The sequence below is a fragment of the Bos mutus genome, chromosome 3 (genome assembly GCF_027580195.1).
Source record: "Bos mutus isolate GX-2022 chromosome 3, NWIPB_WYAK_1.1, whole genome shotgun sequence".
Taxonomy (NCBI): Eukaryota; Metazoa; Chordata; class Mammalia; order Artiodactyla; family Bovidae; genus Bos; species Bos mutus.
In genome coordinates, this window is record NC_091619.1 from 50,216,097 (window position 1) to 50,230,795 (window position 14,699).

General features: G+C 40.0%; 1 protein-coding gene across 3 annotated transcripts in view; it reads left to right on the forward strand.

Annotated features, from left to right (window-relative positions):
- TGFBR3 (transforming growth factor beta receptor 3) overlaps positions 1-14,142 on the forward strand; it is a 209,241-nt gene extending 195,099 nt beyond the window's left edge. For all 3 annotated transcript variants that reach the window (XM_070367696.1, XM_070367695.1, XM_070367697.1), the window contains 2 exons: positions 570-677; positions 10,705-14,142. In XM_070367696.1, coding sequence (XP_070223797.1) covers positions 570-677; positions 10,705-10,823 — 227 coding nt within the window. In that variant the 3' untranslated portion in view covers positions 10,824-14,142. The remainder of the gene's footprint in view (positions 1-569; positions 678-10,704) is intronic.
- The last annotated feature ends 557 nt before the right edge of the window (positions 14,143-14,699 follow it).

Sequence of the window (14,699 nt, forward strand, 5' to 3'; positions counted from 1 at the left end):
TGTGAGATCAGTGAAAGTTATATTCTACTTTTTCTCCTTCTCACCACTTTCCTTCCTGTTATCTTTCATGTTTTAAATGTTCATGGAAGTATATTTGTAAAGTATTTGGCTTGTGGTTTTTGTGTAGTGTCTCATTGTATTTTGTGTAGGGTCTCAATGTTCAATGAATAAGAAGCCAGATTTTGATAATGGAAGTTTACCTTATTTTCCCAAGCATCTTGAGCTTTGACTTTCAAGCCCCTTTACTGTTCAAATAGTATGTCCTCAGACTGAGGCAATGAACCACAAGCCTAAGTTTTACAGAGTTGACAAATCTGACTTTTTAGTAAATTTGATGCTCAAAGTAAATTGCAAACTGAAGGTGTCTTGGAAATCTGAGAATTTCATTTTTCTTTTGAGAAAATATTTGCAAGTTACAAATATAGTGTATTTTGTTGGAATCCACTTTTTATCCTCAGAGTTTGTTAGTTGGTTCTCAGCCTTTCTGATAATACTTGCGAAACAAATATAAAATTGTAGCGTGTGATGCTGATTCACTCAAAGTCTGCATTGGTTTCTTATCATTATAGAGATTTTCCATGGTCTGGACACCCTAACTGTGATGGGCATCGCGTTCGCAGCCTTTGTGATTGGAGCGCTGCTGACGGGGGCCTTGTGGTACATCTATTCTCACACAGGTGAGTGTGGCTGCTGCCTGTCAGATGGTGCACATCCTGTGTGCCTGGCACACTGCAGACCTTTGGTGTTTCTCTGCATGGATGAGTGGATGAAATAATGAACAAAAGAGAGAGAGAGTTCATTCCCACCATTTTCACATGTATGTATTTGGCATGAACTGGGTTTTGTAAAACTATAATTTGTTTTAAGCAGTTGTGGAAAAGGAATGTTTAAACTACGTTAATTGTATTTGAGATGTTGCTGAAGTTTAGCTTCTAATAAAACTATTTTGTGGTTAGGACTTAATTAAAGTTAATGTAGACAAACCGGAAACATAAACCATTCACCCAAAGCTGAGGACTTCAGAATAGACATATAAATGGACAGGAAGTAAGTGAGGAAGCCAAGATTTTATTACCACATCTGCTAAGATGCTGAGCACTGTCCACCAGAGGCCCTAATCAATGGCTTAAACCAGAATTTCTCAACCTTTTTTAAACCCATACCATCTCTTCTTTGATAAACACTGAATTCTCTTCTCTTCTCTTGAAAGTTATTTAAAAATTTAAAGTATTTTTTCATGAATTGTAAATAGAAATAGTAAAACAAAGCAGTTTGTTTTCAAGTTATGTTCTTCCACCCCTAAAAATTATCATGTGCCTTTTTTCCTGACCCTTACCCCTGAGTCCCAAGGTAGAAACATTCTGGCCTGAACAGAAAGAAAACTTGTTCTGACCCCAAGACAGAATGCAAGCCAGGCTTGGGGTGTCTGTAGTGCAAGAGGAAGGAACAAATGGATTGCTGATTCATAACATCTTTCTTAGGTTCCTTGTAAATATGGGAAGGAAAGACATGCATTTTGAGACATGTCTAGCAACCTAGTTGGTATTGTCTGTTTTTGTATGCTTATTTACGCTGTGAACCTGGATAAGGTGCTGAATTGATCAGTCAGATAGTGGCAGGCACAGACTTTCTGTTTAGAGTTTCATTTATTTTCCATTGAACCAGTGCATGCCACCATCTTTGGCCTTACCTTGGGCTGTCTAACTGGCCAAGCTGAAGCAATGACTGCTTTCAAGGAAAGAGAAGTATGGAAGGGTGTTTTGAGAAGTCATATCTTAATCCTCATCAGAATCTTCCCTTCAAATACTGCATTCTCTGAGTTATTTTAAATTATGGCAGAAGAAGCAGAATGAACCCTATGGTGCCAAGCATAGGAAAGTCACACAGTCCAAAGCAAATTTTAGGAGTTTAACAGTAGGGCTTTAAGTCCTTAGATTATTGTTCCTAATCAACAATCTTTGAGTGAAGCCAGTTACTCTTAAACAGTGTGGGTTATATGCGATTATTTTTATAAAGAGTAAATACTGCTGTCGTGATCCATGGTTGGTAGAATCTGCGGATGCAGAAGAATTTGGGATGCAGAAGGCAGACTATCAGTTATATGCAGATTAAGCCCCACGTTGTCCAAGGGTCGACTGTCTGTTTCGTGTGAGCAAAAGGAAATAAATCTGTTAAGTGTTAGACTGAGGATATGTGGACATCTGTGAATCCATTTAGGAATGTTGTTCTTCATGAATAGCTTACACAAGCAGTGGAAGGACAATGTTTAGCAGAGGAGCATCTTTGAGTGAATAATTCTGTTACAGGAGTACTAACACATCCAAATCTCAGACTCACAGTTCTTTGCAACTTTCCCCATTCTCCTGCATGGCTGTAAGTTCTAGAGTTCTTGGCAGCTTATGCTATATATATTAGGAATGAACTTGAAAGTACTCCAAGAAGACTCTGTAGCCCTGAAGATTTCTACAAGGTAGTCACCCACAGATGCTTACCACATACCTGCTGATCATGACTGGCCTTGGTAATAGAGCTACACTCCCAAATTCTGAAGTCTGATCTCAGGCCAGGAGGGCCAGGAAGCCAGCTAGAAGCAAAAAAGGGCAACCAAATGGTGTCACTGTGGGAACAAACCCCACTGAATTCCCTCTGATAATCCCAGATTCTTGTCCACAGATATACTGACCTGGGAAAGAGCAAAACCTGGCTTTATGACATGCATTGCTGCTGCTCATTGAATTCTGAGATGTGTTGTTAATGTTCCCTTCTCCCCAAAAACAGAGACTTAAGGAGTTTTAAAGTTTTGTTAATATAGAAATAGATTTATAAGTAGATTTAAAAACAAAAATCCAAAGCCCTTCCTGTGATGGTTTCCAGCAAAATAAATTAGGCTCATTTGGAAGCTGAAAGGCTTTATAGACACTTAGACTCTAAACTCTAGTCATTTGGATTCTAAACCTGTTAGCATCACAGCTTGAAATGGCTTTTTATTAAAAGCTGTAGCCTCTGGTTCACTTTAAAGACCACTCCTAAGGAATACCAGCATCACACAAAAAAGAAAGACTTACTGCAGGACCAAGTGGTAGTTTCCTATTGAGAACTCTCTTTGTTTATTACCTGGATCAGCCAGCAGCAAATTTAGATGAAAAGATCATAATGCGGTGGCCAATGGAAAGATGTGTCTATACAAACACTGACTCAGTCCATTCAATTTCCACAATAATCTAAGCTGTGGAACTCAGGCCTTATATGGTATATTTGGGGGTTCAGGCAACATCTGCCTCTGTGGCTAAAATAGTGCTCAGCTTAGATATTTCCCTTTGTGCTTTCCACTCTGCAGCACAGAGCACAGAACCAAGCCTTAGGTTTGAACTGTGATCTACTTACATACATGGAATGCATGTGAGTCCAAAAAATCTGTATCCCTGCTTTTATCATATGTCAGCTTTCGGTATAATAATGGATACTTCTGAAAGCTATATTCACTGTTTGGAAAACCCCATTCCTAAAACTTACATTCTCCACTAAGATAGTGCAGAGAGGAGGGGCAGTGAGGGTGGAAATGGTGCTGGAATGGAGTCACAGAATCTTCGTGCTCCTGGGGACCTGACAGGGTCAGAGTCCCAAAACTGACTCATGAAGGTCCCAAAAGTTGTGTGCAATATTATATCTGTTTTTTGTTTTTTTTTTTTTTAAGGAGAGGAGCAAAAGCATTTATTTCTATTTTTCAGTAAACTTTTTAGCTTTATCACAACATGTCCATAGTTTAAAGGCCAAAATCATCCTCCAAATAGAATCATACTGGTATACGACTTAGCAGCTAAACCATCGCCATGAATTTGTCTGTTGACTCTTCCAGTTGTCTCAGTCTCCTCTTACACGCACACGGTCACACATCAGGTATTCTACTGACTCATTTTCCTCAATACTTTTGAGTTGTAGATGTCCTGTGTTCTGGCTCCTGTGTCTTCCTCCTCCTTTGTTTAATGGGAACATAAGAGAGAAATGTTTTTCACATGTGTGAAAATAGCATTTGCATGTCTGAAAATATCCTCATTTTATATAAACACTAATAGATAGTTTGCCACGGTATAGAATTTTAGACTTCAAGTGTTTTTTCTTCAGAATTTTGAAAGCACACCTCACTGACTGTTAGCTCTGAAGGTTGCTTTTGGGAAATTCAAAGTCATTCAGATTTCTAATCTTTTATTTTTTTTCTTTCTGGAAGAAACTTTACAATGATAGTGCTTGATGTAGGTGTATTTTCATTCATTATGCTGGGCATTAATTGAGGCCTTTCAGTCTAGAAACTATGTCCTTTACTGTTGAGATTTTTTAGAATTATTTATTTTTTCTTGCCCATTTTTTTTTTTTTTGGTTCTCTTATTCTAGAAATCTTCTTACTTCAGAGTTGAACTTCTTGAATTGTGCTGCAATTCTCCTTTTCTGTTTTCCATATTTTTCGTTTCTTTTCTAGGAGATTTCTTCATTTTTATCTTTTAGTTTCTTATTGCATTTTTATTTTTATTTTTTTTAAGTACCAAGGATCTTTATTCTTAGGTCTGATATTTAATCTGTGGCTGTAGATAATATGTCACTATTTAGAGAATAAAAGGTCCCATTATCTTCATTCAAGTCTTCAGCCACAAAGTTACACCTTATTCTCATACAAGATAAGGGTTGGTAGGGGATTAAGGAGGTACACTGAGAATAAAAGCAAAAGGGAACAAACACTTTTACAAGCATATCGTCCCAGTTACCGTGAAGGTTACGTTTCGGGTTAATTTACAAAAGTAGTGACAGAACCATGATTTCAGTGAAAATCAACACGTTATACCTTTTAAAAAACCAGAAATACTACGTCAGGCAAGCATGCGAAATTCAGAGTTAAAAAAACGCAAGGGCTGGCTGCCCAAACAGGTATTTCCCTCAGAAAGAGGGATTTGAAAATGCTGCACAGAACCAAAGGAATTAGAAGCTGAATTAGCACACCCATTTCCTCAGTTTATATATGAGGCAAGTGGGCAGACATTAACTGGTAAAGCTTACTCAGCCAGATTAAGAATGTATAGACATCCAATTCCTGGTGCCATCTGCAACTACATGTATCTAAAATACAAGGAGGTAAATATCCAGAACACATCAAACCCACTGATTTAAAGAAAACATTTCAAGGGAGGGGGTGAAGTTGTTATTATAGCATAGCAGCACATTACACATATTTAAGAGATTAAATGGAAAGAAATAATCTCTTAATGCTCAGTTTTGATCAATACAAGTTTCCAGCCAACTTTCTGATGTAGAGCAAAACAAGTATATTCTTCAGTTTTCTTCTACATTTTTGGGGGCCTATCTTTCAAAACTGAGCACCGGGTATTTTTAATGTAAGTAATGGGATGTTATATGTACATTCTAATCACACATTTTTAAGAATAAACAAAATACATATTTCAGTAATTCATAGTGTATTTATAAAATGAAAAGCTCTCTATCAAAATATACTTTTCACTGGGAAAAATAAATAAAACAGACAAATGGATCTACACAAAGTAAAAATTAACTTTGGTAGACTTCACTGTGGAGGACAGTCCATAACAAGCTTATCTGCCATTACTCCCCCAGAGCCGATCATCTTCTGAGTTAAGATTTTAAAAATGTTTTAATTGAGATCATTATGTTGACATTTGTTTCTCATTCCACATCATCTTCAGCCAAGCTCTGAGCACTTACAATTCTCTGACTAATTGTTGGGAGCTTAGTCAGAAGCATCTGGAACACTGGTGGTGGAAGAGTTTGTTGCAATACTTGCAGTAACTGCTGTGGCTGTCCACACACAGCAGTCGCGTTTGTCAGATGGTCCACACCCTTCTCATATTCACCTTGAGCTAGTAATTCTTCACCAAGCTGTATTTCTTCTAGAAAGAATTTCTGAACGGCTTCAGCATATTTAAGGTCAGGTAACTTGGAAAGCCCAGCTCTCTCCTTGGCAAGCTTCTGTTTCTTTCTTCATTCTCGCAGCCTGTTCTTGAAGTTGGGGTTACTCCGTCTCTTGTGGTCGAAGTCTTATTGCATTTTTAATATTGCCTTCAAGTTTGTTAATTCCAAGAAGTTTTTCCCATGAATTAAAGAAACATGTCCTACTCTTGTCTTATGGGTACAATATCTTATCTCTCTGAGAATATTAATATAGAATTATTTAAGAATAGGGAAGTTCTGAGCTTGTGGGTGGAACATATTGATTTTGAACTTTACTTAGGGTGATCTAGCTGGGCCTTTTATTGAGGAACTCCTGATATCACATCTTTGGATCTTTCCTCTTGAGTTCGTCATGTTTTCTGTGAAACAGGTTTTCCTATTTCCTTCTTGGAGGTTATAGATCAGGCTGTCAACATTCTGGGGGTCACAACATTCAGCATGTAGGCGTTAATTTTGTTCTCCTCTGTCATTGTGTTTCTCTACCCTCAATTGTGCTGGTGTTGGTCGTTCCCAGAACCCTAGTTTCATTCTCTTTAGAGAGTAAACTTCTGTTTAACAGGCTTCTGTTCAACAATCCTTAGTTGAATACACTGTGTGTATTCTTAAAGCAGAAGTCAAACACATACCCAGGTCCACCTGAATCATGTCTTTTACTTAGGAGTGTTTCTGGAGGCTTCAGATACTTCTAGAAGTCTGAAGTTTCTCCATGCTTCCAAATGTAATTCAGAAACAGCAAGAAGATCAGCAAAAGTGTGACTAAAGTTGGAGGCAAGAGGCTAAGTTACAGGGATCAGAAAGATGCAGGTGGAATAGATGGAAACTCTGTATGACTGGAAAGAAGGCAGGATCCACTCTTTTCACCCAAGTGCTCGGGTTGAGTTCAAATAAGATGCCCATGGAAAACCAAAGTGCAAGTGTGAAACAGGCTGGTCACATTGCAGTAATATTGAAAGAAAGTGGGAAGCGGAATATTTTGAAAGATTTTGCTTCCTTCCTTGGAACATTTCTCCCTTTCTCCATAACTTATAACAACATCTAATTCACCCCTCCTGCAAAGTTTTGCCTGCAAAAGGAAAGTCTTTTAGCTTGAAAAAGGAGGGGCAATTTTTGAAAATGGTGAATAGTGATGGAAAGCTTCTCTAAAGGTTGGTCTAGTTCAGTATCCTTACTAGAGTGAGTTTGTGAAATAGTTACAATTAGGATATCAAGAGATTGAGACAATTGGTACAAAACTGCAACGAACACATAGGCCTAAGAGGGAAATATCTTTGTTTTCTCTGCACTGTCAAGTAATGTTGAGTATGAGTCACCCCCAGGCACATGGTCTTCAATCCAGTGCTTAAATATCTCCTAAGAAAGAAATTCCACAAATTCCCACTATAACTAGCCAGTCCTCAGAATGAGCAAGTTCCCTTCTGTGTGACCTAAATCTCTATCACTGCCATTTAAACTCATTTCCTCATGTTCTGCCCTCCAGGGAGATAAAGAACACCTGTCTGCTCCTCTCGGTAATAATTCTCTGTGGCCAGTGTTTGCAAACTATCTGCCTTGGGCTAAATAATCGAGATTCCTCTCACTTTTCTTTAAAATTCTTCTATTCTTGTTTCCCCATAGGGCTTCTCTGTGTTATTCACATCTTAAAGTTTCTCCCCTAGGACCTGCCATACTAAAAACACAGGGATAAGAATCTAGTTGTAAACTGCCAAAAAGTGGCAGGAAATCAGATCTGAACAGCTCCATGTTAAACTGAAGAAAGGAAACAGGTTATCCCTTAAAATATGTTTTTTTCTGTTTCTAAGGACGTCTCTGGCAATATCGAGGCTTAGCCGCAGCCTAATACGTGAGCTGAGTGGGATGAATCCTTGTTGTAACACACCCTTTTCCTGAGGACAACATGTGCCAGATGTGTCTTTTCCCTACTCACTCTCCTTCCCAAGGGTCTCTTCCTCTGTGGTTTGAGATTTTAGGGGCAAAGCATGAAGACTAAACACATTTCTTCTGATGGCCAAGTTTGAAATCCATGGTCAGGGGGCCTTCCTTGAACTTGCATTCGCTAAGCGGGCCTGCTCTGCATAGCCCTGCAGTCCTCACTGCCCGTCTTCTCCAGAAGGAAGCTGGTTGTATTTGTCACCCAAGGGATATTCTGAAGAAAGTCAATGCTCCAAGACATCAGAGGTCACTGTGCTAGAGAGCAGAAAACCAAAGGACACATCTCGGAAAACCTAAGGGACTCTGTTGGCTTTTTAAGCAGAAACATCTGCACATTAAACTTTTGTTTCTCGTGGTGAATTTTTCTGTAGTGCCACTTGCATCTGACAGTGAGAAAACTTCTCTTGATTTCTCAAAAGGTAAAAGTTTTTTAACAACTTGGTTATAATGAGAAATCTCTCATCTTACATGTGAAAATAGACCCAGGGCTAGAAGGGATAGTCTAAAGAGGATGTTTTCAACATTTCCAAGCAGATTGTCAGACAAAGATTCTCCTTGGCACACTGTTGGCTCAAAGCCAGGGGATTATTGGGTTAAGTTGACTTGTCCACCCTGGTGAAATGGATCCTGCAATCTTGAGTATAGGGGACTTCTTTGTTTTGTTTTGCTTGGGGTTTCATTTTGGACAGTGTTTTGTATCAGCAGCACAAGAGTTTCCAAAACTCTGGAAGTTGAAAGACCTTTTAATGGGTAATGATTAAAATAAACTGACATGGCAACAAATTGTATTTGGCAAATAGACATCGGAAAGCAAATATTCAGACTTCCTGGGCAGGGCGTAGTACTGGCACTTTTCCTGAATGTGACTAATCATGCACATGTTGCATGTGGGATGAGACAGACTTGTTCACTGTCAGTAGGACAAGCCAAGGCCTTCTTGCTGATTTAGCCGCTATCAGGCCAAACGAAGCCCAGGTGAGCCAAAGTGGGGAGGGTGGTGTGTTGACTTACCTCCTGCTTTTCTGATGTATCCTTTATTTAAATGGGGAAGAGGTATTTTTAAAATGTCCTTCACAACAGTCACATTAGTCCTGCTAATTGATAACAATGAGACTGGGTGTGGATCCACATGTGGGTTGGCAGGGGGCTGAATTTTTCAAGTTGATCACGAGTTGTTCCAGTCTCTAGAGGTTTGGGGCTTTTTTTTTTTTTTTTTTTTTTGATAGACATAAGAATTCAGAATAGCTAACAGATTTAATTTCCTTTTAGAAAGAAAGTTCCCACTCTGGGGAAAGTGGATTTCTGGCAGAAAGTCACTGTCATTGAGGCAAACGTCCCCGCCTTTAATTAAATGCACACAAGAAGGGTAGAGGGCAGCGCTGGAAAGGGTCCAAAATATAGATTGCCAAAAAAGAAGAAGAATGAAAATACAGTGTTTCTCTGCCTCTGAGAAATATTGACCCAGAATTCCCTCTCCATCCCTCCAATCCCAGAAGAATAGATAATCAGAGAAAATATAGCATGGGCCAAATATGCAACAAGCATGTGAAGACCCAGAGGTTGAAGCCTCAATGTGTGTCACTGGGTGGTTCCTAAATGGGTGACAGGGAAAGCTGTACCACACAAGCTGCTTCTCTGTTTTGTGCAACTGCTGTTTTGGCAGAGGTTTTTGAGGAGTAAAGGGCCGAGTTCCTGTGCTTGGAGGGCAGAGCCTTTGCTGGTGTGTTTTGTTTTAACGAAGAGGCCAGAGGGTTGCTTATCTCCGGCAGAGAGCTGTGTATTTCAGGCCGACAGGAAAGAGGAGGCTCACTCATAAACAGACCTGGCCCTCTGGGGCTTCCCACATTGGAGCGGGGAGACCACTGACCAGAAGTTTATGAAGTTTATGCTTTGACTTTTCAAAGAAAATGCTGTGTTTGTCATCGGAGAGCCTTGATTGCTTTTCCCTACCTAGAGCCATTTTTTTGAGGGCTGCTCTGAGGCCAGTTTTGTTGAAGAAAAGATAGCTCTAGAGCTCTTTGCTGTGCTAAATGCAAACCATGTGTGTGACCCAAGGTCTCCTCCCTCCCCACAGTCCTGTCACTTGGCGCAAGGAATGGGCTTAGCTAAAATGCAGTGGGGTGTGTGATGAAAAGTAGGGCACTTGATGTGTGAGGGGATACTCCGGCTGCAAACCTCAGGATGGAAGGGGTGTTCCTGGCAGCTGCCGTCCCTTGTGCAACAGCTAAACCCCTTCTTCAAAAGGTTTTTCGGAGCACCAGGTCTTCCCACCTCCATTTCTCAGGTGTGGGTCCTGTGCTCGTCACACAGCATTCTCTGCTACAGCTAGGGCGAAACCTCAGCATCACCACCCCTATTTTGACCAGGTGTATTCAGAAAAAGGCCTCCAGATTGCCAAGGTGATCTCATTACAGTTTAAAGGTCTCGTTCTCCAAACCCTCTGATACTTTTATGAGAGGAGATGTTCTCTGAATACAGGTGCTGGTCAGTTGGATCACACAGTACAGGTGACGGTAGTTTCTTCAAAGGTTGTAGGCGCTGAAATCCTGGGCATTCATCCTCAACTATTAGGGGGTCTTTGCCCCTATTAACTGTCTGTCAATCACCTTGAAAACATTCTTTTTTCCCTGTGCAAGGGGCTTTAAAAACAAAACAAAACGGCAACAAGCAGAAACAGCATCATGATGGGAGGCCTTCTGATCTAGCTGCTCTGCCCATGGTTGAAAAGAGCCCCAGATGAAATGGTCTTTTCAGAAATGCATACATGTAACATGCGTCTATCCTTTTCTGTACTGACTGCAGGAGAGACAGCAGGAAGGCAGCAAGTGCCCACGTCCCCGCCAGCTTCAGAGAACAGCAGCGCAGCCCACAGCATTGGCAGCACGCAGAGCACACCCTGCTCCAGCAGCAGCACAGCCTAGCCTGCCCCGCCCACCACCAGGGCAGGCCTGGGGCCACACCTGTGTCCAGATTCCAGGCCCAGAAGGCTCAACTGCGGTTCCCTTGTAAAGAGAGTGAATTTCAGTGTAACCGTCACCTGTCGTGTTCACCCCCACCCAGGGCTGACATACTCGGGCCCCCTGGACTTCTGTAACACACTAGATTCATGTGAGAAAGCTAAGGTGGTGGCCTTCTCCACCAGCCCCTCACAGGCTTAGGGGTTTTCAATGTGAAACACATGCCAGTTTTTAAAATGCTGCTTTGTCCAGGTAAGAACATCCATAATTTGAAGCCCTGCCTCTTACCCAGATACAAGGAGTTGGTAAAAGGAATAACCAGATAGCAGAGCCAGTGAGGAGATGTGGCCAAAGATTATTTTCTAACCGAACCAAGATGTAAAACAAAAGAAATGCTTCAGGACTTTCTAAGTGTGTTCCTCCATGTCTAATTTGCACCTTCAGGATGCACACTTCTCACCTTGCTGCCACACTTGTGGGACCGCTGTGTCAGCTTGATGGGTGCTCCCCTCGTGGACTGCATCCTGACACACATCAAGGCAACATTCCTTCTTGTGCCCTGGGCCAAAACCAGTGCTGAGTTCCTTATCAGCTTCCTCCTTCCCCCCAGGCTCACACACCAACTGCAAAAATGTCTTAATGCAAAGTTCGTATTTCTTTATAAGCATATAGAAATTGAAAATGGCCAAAATCTGGGACTGCAGATTCCTGCTCATTTATGACACTGTGCTCTACTAAATTAATGTGTAAACAGGGGCAAAATTCTCTTGTAAAGCTCAGGAGGCATTTGCACAGTGATATATACACCAGTACATGTATATTATATGTCATTTGGCACTTTGGTTCTTTCAGTTGAAGAAGAGAAAATTCATTCCCATTTGGACAATGTCCTACACCTTCAGAGTTGTTTATTCTTAAACATTTCTGGGAGAATTAGTGTTTCCATGCAAAACATGTCAGCCTTTTGAAAAGACTCTTTTGTAAGCACCAGGCTCTTATAAGTTGCAAATGTATGGCAGATTCTTTTGGTTTTCTGTTGGTTATCTGAACAGTGTCACCAATTCTGCCAAGAAAGTGATGAGATATGGAAAAAGGCACTCATTTGGATGCTTTCGTTTTCTTGCCTTAAATATATCACCAAACTCAAAAAGAATTTGAGGTAAATTTTATTAAAATCGAGTATCAATAATATGCCACTTTGCAGCTAAAATAAGCTCAACTGATACCTCTATGTTAAAAAAAACAAACACACACACAAAAACAATGCCAGAGGAAAGCGTCCATGCCAAATCACTTACTACTGAAGATAACTTGATTGCCAGTAAGTATTATTCTTTTACCAGAATTCTCCCAAACAACTCAGAACTCTACAAATAGAACAGGCTAGATTCTACATCTAAAATACTCACAAGCAAATCTAAATGCTCTAAAAATAAGGAAGCTGTGCCTGGTTCTCTGTGAATGGAGCCTTAAGTAGGAAATGTTGGTGTTGCCCGAGACTGGAGGGCAGTGTCTACAAGGCAAAGAGGTGGAGATTGACAGTCATTGTTGCCCCACCATAGAGTCCTGTTCCGATTGATTTGATAGTTATAAACATTCAATCAAGATGATTTTAACCAAAACAGATTGAGGGCTAAGATTTCCAGGCTATCTACATTGATAATTTTGCAGATTTCTACAAATAAAGATAGATTAGAAAAAAAAAAATTTGCCTTCAGTTAACTATATTTTTAACATAAAGGTATCAGCATGGAGGACTTAGATTACGCTACCTGTGTTTGAAAATAATGCGCTTTGCCTAACCTTCAGCAGAATGTATTGTTTTAGCATATTCTATGTATAAAAAAGTTTAAAGATGTCTTCAAAGAAGACTAGAGTCTTTAAGTCACTTATAGCTATATTTTACTACAAAAATCGGTGTATAAAGATATATTTAAGTGTTTTAGATAAATTTAAGTTACTCCATATGAAATGTTTAATTTCAGTTACTGTGAATTCTTTTGATCAGTTCTTTGCTTTTTAAAAATCCCTATCCATCCTGTTAAAAAGAAAATTAACTATTAAGAGGTATTAAAAGATTCAATTCTTAGATGGACAGGGTTTAAAACTTTTTGTAATATATTCAAATGTATATTTTTGAGAGAGATGCTGCATTGCCAATGATTTTATAAATAATTTAAAATTAATTTACAAATTTATGGATGTAAGCCAAGAGATTTTAAAAGAGAAGAAGTCAACCTTTATGTGTTTGGGTCTTACTATCCAGAAGTATTATTCAGATCAAAAAATTCATGTTGATGAAACCTGATCCTGTGTTATTGGAGAGTGAATGTCATTAAGTATTTCTGAAATGTTTCTAAAAAGTGAACATTTAAAAAATACTGTGTTTTCTCCCTAGCTTCCTGTTATAGCATTTCCAATTGCTTCATACTTCACAGTTTTAATGAATACAAAGTATAAGCTCTACTTTATAACACATCCTGTAGGTTTCTTTAAAACTGTTTTTATATTCCAGTTACATTTCTCTATCTGAAAACTCTTTTGTTACTGCTGCAGGTTACACCCTTCATTCTTAGAGGCCATTTTGTTTTGTTTGTTTTATGCTAAAGCTGTTGTTGAAATGCTCTAAATTCCAAGGCAGATTGTCTGTGTAATACCCTACAGCTTTTACCTTGTGGTGTGTACCAGCCAGTACTCTGTATTTGAAAAGTCGGATTCCTTCTGTCAAAGCTGTTTCTATAGCATTTTCTAAACAAAACAAAAGATCTTTTCCTTGTCTGTAATGAGATTGTAAACCCGTTTCCTGTGTGTGTTCTGTAGCGGGCGTGGTTGTGAGTGTGTGTGGGGGTGCGCACCTGCGTGCCGGTCTTTTGTACTGTAACTACCTCATGGTTTGAGTGATGGTTGTACTGCTGATTGTGTTAACAGAGCACATTTTGTTGGGTGACTCGTGCGTGTGATTTTTTCCTGTTTGTTCTAGCTGGGGGTTGTTCATGAAACCAACAGATGTTTTTCTAAAAAGGACTATTATCAGTTTCCAAATACAATACTTCTCTCTTCTGGTTTTTCCTGAATGAGCCTGATTTTGTTGCTGTTTTTCATCTATGAGGGTAAAAAGAGTACCCTGAAAATCCCTGTGGCCAGTTTGAGCACCCCTGTTGTACTCTTTTTCTCTGTTCAACGTGTCAACAATTTTGTGAACATGCTTAGATGTATAGTTTTGATAACCACAGTTTTAAATCCTTTATCTGTGCATAATAAAAAGATATATATCAATTATTAATATGTGTCTTGCTTGGTTATCATTAAATCCTCCCTTCGGGCTGATATAACCCTTGTTCATGGCCTTTCTCCTAAATTTATCATCTGCTACAACTGTGTTGGGGCTTCCCAGGTGGCTCAGTGGTAAAGAACCCACTTGCCAATGCAGGAGATGCAAGAGATGCAGGTTTGATCCCTGGATCAGGAAGATCCCCTGAAGGAAGAAATGTCTACCCACTCCAGTACTCTTGCCTGGGAAATCCCATGGACAGAAGAGGCTGGAGGCTACAGTCCACGGGGTGGCAAGTTGTTGAGGAGGAGGGAGGGGAAGGGCTAAGGCTCACATAGCAGAGGGGAGGGGTGACAGACTGAAGTGGGGCATGGTGGAGCTTCCACTCTTTTCAGGAAAACGTGGCAGGAGACCTGGACGTGGGTGTCAGCCCTGGCATCCATCCAAGGGCTTTCTGTCAATCTCCTGGAGGCATGGAAAGAGAAATAATATGTATTTCGGATCTACTATTTCCATCCCCTCCAAATTCCCCAGTGCTGCTTCCAGCATCCTCTATCAATATGCCATCA